The 7,317-nt window shown below is 45.8% G+C and overlaps 1 protein-coding gene across 1 annotated transcript in view; it reads right to left on the bottom strand.

Moving 5' to 3' along the window:
- T265_07991 (hypothetical protein) overlaps positions 1–2,171 on the bottom strand; it is a gene marked incomplete at both ends in the record, with an annotated part of 80,166 nt that extends 77,995 nt beyond the window's left edge. Inside the window, 2 exons of the mRNA XM_009173672.1 lie at positions 735–893; positions 2,013–2,171. Of these exons, the coding sequence (XP_009171936.1) occupies positions 735–893; positions 2,013–2,171 (318 nt within the window). The remainder of the gene's footprint in view (positions 1–734; positions 894–2,012) is intronic.
- Between the last annotated feature and the right edge of the window lie 5,146 nt (positions 2,172–7,317).

The raw sequence follows: 7,317 nt of genomic DNA, 5'->3' as shown, positions 1-7,317 counted from the left end.
TATATATATATATATATATATATAACTAGACAAACCTTATGGTTGTACGGCAGTGAAGCATCAGTGCCAGCATGTTTGTTGCTGTCTTTGGTGATGATGATGATGATGTGGTTCAAATCATTTTGGTTGATCGCCTGTTTGTTGAGTCAGATGTTTAGCGTTTATGTGTGATGATGATGATGATGTGGTTCAAATCATTTTGGTTGATCGCCTGTTTGTTGAGTCAGATGTTTCGAAAGCGTTTATGTACATTTTGTGGCGTCATGCGGTCGAATGCAGCTGAATTTGGCGGAGATATGAGCCACTGTTCACATGATATTGGGGGAACAAACCCTTCAGGGTTGTGATGGCGTCAAACCCAACCTTAGAATGAAGATATGGATAAGTTTGTGTGATGTGTTAGGAAATATTTTAAGCCTGGTTTTGCCGCTTCACGATGATCAACTAACCAATGGTTATATCTTCCGACTACCATATCTACTGTGTACATTCTGGGGAAGGAAGTCACCATTTTTATGAAAACCGACTGTGGGGATACTTTTTGGATCATATAGTGGTTTCATTTGAGGGCGCCATTACGTGTGTTACCCCTCATCATACTAGGTTGGGTGGGCGGAAACATGTTACTGCTGACGCCGTTTTTGCACTTTCACGCCTTTCCTCAACCCTCCTACCCTACCCTACTGGGTGTCAGAAACCAGGATACAGGACGCAAGTACTCTCATTGAACTGACTTCCCCATCGCTCTCTTCTGGGTTCTGGCTGCGCACTTCTGGTGATGCAGGGACCGCTGGGGTTGGATGTGATGGGGTGGGTGTTGTATTGAGTGATCGAGCGGAGGCGTGATTGGATACCCGTTTATAGTCGCTTGTGTGCGGTTCGTTCGGCAACATCTGTGAGAGAATCTAAAGAATGTGATGTCCATCGCACCCTGTTTATTGTGTCTTCTTACGCACTAAGTAACTTCATCTCTGAATCTGTCAAAGATAGCTTCTGTCACGATCTATGTCCCTTTTCAAAACGAGCTAGATTCTCAGATGTCTTTGTGGTTAGTAGCGATATGAATGCCCATGTAGGTAAACCTAGCACTGCTGAGGCCCGATTGGGTGGTCGTTCTGGGTTGGTCATGGGGGCGAGATGGCTCAAGTGGTAGAGCGCGAATTTACTGACCGGAAGGTCCGTGGTTCGAGCCCGCCTCTGTATCTCGACCTTCCCTGTCTAGGCCTGGGCAACCTGGCAGTATCCCAGCCATCGTGCAATCTTCGGGTGGCATGGCAGTTAGGCACCGAAAGGGTGGTACAGCTGAATGGTTTTTCATGAGACACACGGACAGCGTAGGTCACCTGCTTCAGATGTGTGTCAAACACAGACTGTTCCATTGCAGTACTAATTTCCGGGACAGCGGAAATAGCGTGGTGGCCACCAGCGAACCTCCTCGAATCCAACTGGACCACAGCGCCATCAGTTATCAGTGACCAGGGTCGACCACCGGCTGCCGCTCTTTCTGGAACAATAACGTGAACTTACCATGCACCTGTACACCGCTGATTTTCATTGCGCTTTCGAGGTCTACACAAAACACGCACTCCTTGCTTAATCACTGAAAAGCTAGTGGACCCATAAATCAAGCGAAACTTTCAGAAGCGGATGTCGGAAATAAACGGCTACTCGGAAAAGATATCCAAAGAGCCACCCAGAGCCGGAACTTTTGTTTGTGGTACAATCCCAGCAACCTCGTCCAAATATTGGATCCCTGATAGGGCCGTGTCTTCGCTATGGAAGTCACCATTTTTATGAAAACCGACTGTGGGGATACTTTTTGGATCATATAGTGGTTTCATTTGAGGGCGCCATTACGTGTGTTACCCCTCATCATACTAGGTTGGGTGGGCGGAAACATGTTACTGCTGACGCCGTTTTTGCACTTTCACGCCTTTCCTCAACCCTCCTACCCTACCCTACTGGGTGTCAGAAACCAGGATACAGGACGCAAGTACTCTCATTGAACTGACTTCCCCATCGCTCTCTTCTGGGTTCTGGCTGCGCACTTCTGGTGATGCAGGGACCGCTGGGGTTGGATGTGATGGGGTGGGTGTTGTATTGAGTGATCGAGCGGAGGCGTGATTGGATACCCGTTTATAGTCGCTTGTGTGCGGTTCGTTCGGCAACATCTGTGAGAGAATCTAAAGAATGTGATGTCCATCGCACCCTGTTTATTGTGTCTTCTTACGCACTAAGTAACTTCATCTCTGAATCTGTCAAAGATAGCTTCTGTCACGATCTATGTCCCTTTTCAAAACGAGCTAGATTCTCAGATGTCTTTGTGGTTAGTAGCGATATGAATGCCCATGTAGGTAAACCTAGCACTGCTGAGGCCCGATTGGGTGGTCGTTCTGGGTTGGTCATGGGGGCGAGATGGCTCAAGTGGTAGAGCGCGAATTTACTGACCGGAAGGTCCGTGGTTCGAGCCCGCCTCTGTATCTCGACCTTCCCTGTCTAGGCCTGGGCAACCTGGCAGTATCCCAGCCATCGTGCAATCTTCGGGTGGCATGGCAGTTAGGCACCGAAAGGGTGGTACAGCTGAATGGTTTTTCATGAGACACACGGACAGCGTAGGTCACCTGCTTCAGATGTGTGTCAAACACAGACTGTTCCATTGCAGTACTAATTTCCGGGACAGCGGAAATAGCGTGGTGGCCACCAGCGAACCTCCTCGAATCCAACTGGACCACAGCGCCATCAGTTATCAGTGACCAGGGTCGACCACCGGCTGCCGCTCTTTCTGGAACAATAACGTGAACTTACCATGCACCTGTACACCGCTGATTTTCATTGCGCTTTCGAGGTCTACACAAAACACGCACTCCTTGCTTAATCACTGAAAAGCTAGTGGACCCATAAATCAAGCGAAACTTTCAGAAGCGGATGTCGGAAATAAACGGCTACTCGGAAAAGATATCCAAAGAGCCACCCAGAGCCGGAACTTTTGTTTGTGGTACAATCCCAGCAACCTCGTCCAAATATTGGATCCCTGATAGGGCCGTGTCTTCGCTAAAAGCCCGGTGACAGATTCACCCTCATCCGACAACTTCACCCCACGCATAGTCCGATTCCAGGTGAAACTGGGTGTCCGTGCAGACTGAGAAGCCTGGTGGACCCGAAAAGCCAAACAATGGAGATGCGAAAATTGGAAACGTCCACAGGTGGTTCCACTTTATTCGTTCGACTGACCCTCGGAAGTCTCTTGTCAGCGAAATAATCAGGGACCAAAAATGAGTCCTTGATATCCAGCAAAGCAGGACGTTTGGACTGTTGGATACAGTATTCCAAACAGTAATTCGGTTGGCTAACTGCTACCTACAATCCAGAATCCTGGCCTTCAACGGAAAGGTGGACTGTGAAGATAGAGCCGTTTCAACATCAGAAGTGTCCGATTGTATATCTCTACTCAGTCAACTCATCGTGCTGATGGACTTGACAACCTTCCACTTGCTCTATCCAGGGATGGTGGTGGTTTCCTAGCCTATTTGACAGAAGTGTCCGATTGTATATCTCTACTCAATCAACTCATCGTGCTGGTGGTCTTGACAACCTTCCACTTGCTCTATCCAAGGATGGTGGTGGTTTTCTAGCCTATTTGAGTCCAGCTGGGAGAAATGGACTGTCCCAGACAACTGGGGTGAATCGGTTAAGTAACCCGTTTTCAAGAAGGATACTTACGATGAATGTAGTAACCACTGAGGTATTGGTTGGACTCCTGTTGTGATAAGACTTCCGACGTCACTGATTCTTCGCCATCTTACGGTGGCACGCGAAACCCTGGCAAGTGAGAATCAAGCGGGATTTCGGCCAATTAGAGGTTGCGTTGACCACATCTTCACACTCCGTCAGGTGTGCGTGACGTGGCCTCTGCGGACAGATGATGTGGGGTGTCTCAGAAGCGTTGCTAGTTTTGGATTAGTAACGAGATGATTAGAAAACAATTATTTGGTGGCAGATACTTTAATTGCAGCAGCGAAGCATCTATGTTGAACACTGTCATGTTGTCGATGATAGTGATGGTGGTAATGACTTAAATTGCACCATCGACTACGATGGCTCGGCCATGTTCTGCGCATGCCAAAATATCTTCTATCAAGACTAGTGTTGTTCCTCGTGCCCTCTTCAGAATGGTGCAAACCGCTAGGTGGACAACCTATGGCTTGACAGAAGGGCCTGAAAGGAACTACGAAGAGGTTCGGTGTTTTTGGTGTTCTATGCCTTCCACAATGATCCCGCCTGTACTTAGCTGGAAACATTACAAGAAATGACGCCTGATAGATCGCAGTGGTGTTTGTGCTGTCAGTTTCTTTCCAGATTGTCTGGTAGGGCGCTTGGAGGTGTAGGCATCTCAGAATGCTTGACATAGACCAGCACTAGGTCCCCTCGTTCACCCACTCTTTTTATCTTCTTTTCACTCTGTGGCTCTGAATATAATTAGATGAACTCTATAGTTGTACGGCAGTGGGTCCCCTCGTTCAGCACTGATGTTGCTGTCTCTGATGATGCTGCTGCTGATGATGATGATGAAGATGATGGTGATGATGATCTTGATCATGATGGCGGAGGATTGGTGTAGGGCAGCAGGGGATGTAATATTCCGTAATAATGGATGTCACTCAGACGGTGCACTGAACGACGCCTGACGATGCAGACTATTGCGGCCGTTGGCTAACAAAGGCGACAGGCCTGTCTAGTGGGACGGTTCGCATCAGAAAACATGGGATACTATCCGAATTCCTTGTTGATATATACTTCTGTGAAGCAACAACCATAGGTGATCGCGTGTTCATCGTTGTATGATAACTCAGTTTTTTTCTTGATTACTGGCTTACAATGTACTGTCTTGTACAAGAAGGCGATCTATCTAGCTAGTATGATAAGTTAATCAGGGAAAATATGACGAACAATGGAAAAAGTATGTTATAATCAATCGTGATAAAAACAGTCACTCGGTGATTGCGCATCCACCTCATTTACCGTGTGCAGCCATTTTGTTCCGGTTGTCCATCTTTGTACATGTCCTTTGGAAGCAAGTGCAACACGGTTTTTCAATAATCAGTGCTCTTTAAAATTGCTCGTTTCATTGCCTACTATGGGATGGGGGGGGAGGGCTAGTGCTTTTCTGAAGTGGTTTTCCTCTGCTGTGCTGAAGAGCTTATTGAGAGTCTATCAATTATACTGGTTGTTCCTATTTTGCCACTGGACAACCCCCTGAAAACCTCACTCGATCGAGTTATTGTATTCCTCTGTTCAAGGGATCGTATTTTTACTGAATATGTCAGCAACCACGTCCGCGGCCCGTTCAGCGGTCCGTGAGCGTGTTACGACTGCCGTTAACTGAAGCAGCAAGCCATTTTCTAACTATTAGCAAACCAGGATTTTATCAGTGAAGCCGGTTTTTGTTTGAATGCATCCAACCGAGGCAAAGTTACCCAACCGAAAATAGCCAGCCGACGGAACATCAAAAGTTATATTCATCATATTACACAGGATATCTTGTGAGTTGCGAAGGTTCAGATAGACATTCAACGCTACCAACATAAAGGTGTCTATACTTATTCTACTTATCTGGATCTGAACACCACCTGGAACTTTTTCATTTTTCTTGAATGTACCGACAAGATTTTCATAATTTATGCGTTTTTTTACACTGTAGGGATAATGCACCCGTATAATTTGATTTGCAGCCACTTTTCGGTCGTTCAACTGTAACGACCTCTCGCTGTGAGCTGCCGTGACACTCGAAGGAAGCACGAAAGTTGGGATACTGTCAGGTTACCCAGGCCCAGTCTGGAGCAGTCGGGATGCCAGGGTTTGGTTCGAACAACGAGCCATCCAAACATTAAGTTCCCACCGTCTCCACTGGGCTATCTGAAGTTCAGGACAAGCCAATTAGAACCAGATTTCATGTCTACCTCTTGGGTAACTGATGGCCGTACTGGACTGGACGTGGTCTATTTTTATACATTGACGAAAATCTGAAGTTAAGCAATTGGATTCTGGAGCGAATAAATCCAAAAAATCAAGTGCTTCTTTGTAGTCCCCGTGTAGATTCGGGCAGATCATGTTAATAGAGTGTGAAAAACATCAGATAGTTAGGACTAGAGCACCTAGGGTTTAGCGAAACTTAAATTTCCGTGGATCTAGCGGATTGGAGTTAAGCCAACTGGCATATTTGAAAGAACAGAAAGGCTTGTTATAGCAAACTACGCACCCTGCAAATACTCGTCCATGCTCGAGTTTACACAACACTTCTGAAAGAATAAGAATTTTGATATTTTGGAAAATAGGAAACTGCTAATTTCTATGTGAATTCATGCTTCGGTCTGAAGCGTCAGGCCAACACTGTTGGAAATAAATACGTTTATTTTTAAAAAAAACGGAATTATAAAGTTGTAATTTCGCCACTGCTTCTATAGCAGCAACTTCCTACTGCTGTTACTTTTCTCTGCAAAGCAAAATCCCTCCAGTGAAAGTCCACCTGCAGCGAACGATTGTTTCTTTGTGGACACTGATGCCACTTCAATTTGCGAGCTTGCTCGCTATTACGGAACAAAATTAAGCAGTGAATGTGTGAAATTATTACAACAATTTTTACTTCCGTACTTTTATCGCTACGGCTTCTGGAGAGAAAATCCCAGAACGTAACATCCTGGCAGTGCTGGTGTCCGTTGGTAACATTCAACGAGTAATCGCCTGTCAACCGTATGCACCGTTCTACTTTGTCGGTATTCGTTGGAAGTGTCATTGCTAGTCATGCAGATGTCAGTTCTTATATGTTACTGCGTGTTCCGTATATCGGGATATTGTGAACACACTTCTGATAAATTTCAGCAGAGATCATGCAGATGTCAGTTCTTATATGTTATGTTCTGTTCCGTATATCGGGATATTGTGAACACACTTCTGATAAATTTTCAGCAGAGAACTTTGTGGTCTGCATGATTTATCTCCGTTTCGTTTCATTTTCATTCATCGGTGATGAAATATCATTGGTTGAGTCTTGTTACCGAATACTTTCTATCTACTATCTTCCCAACTCCGTTGGTAGCCCCTCCAATAATTAGCGTAAGAAAAGCAGTACCAGTGACTCAACCGCCTAGTTGAGGTTTATGTTATATATACACTGTGCGATTTTATTCATCAGCATAGGCTTACTGATGCGAAAAACTCTGGTGGCGAGATTACGACATGAAACTGCTAAGCGTGACAGTCGGTCAGTGGTTGTGGAACATTGGCAGTTCCGTCATATTGTTTCAGTTCTAGGAGCAGACA

This window comes from Opisthorchis viverrini (genome assembly GCF_000715545.1).
Source record: "Opisthorchis viverrini unplaced genomic scaffold opera_v5_193, whole genome shotgun sequence".
Taxonomy (NCBI): domain Eukaryota; kingdom Metazoa; phylum Platyhelminthes; class Trematoda; order Opisthorchiida; family Opisthorchiidae; genus Opisthorchis; species Opisthorchis viverrini.
This window is presented reverse-complemented; position numbering and strand designations above follow the sequence as displayed.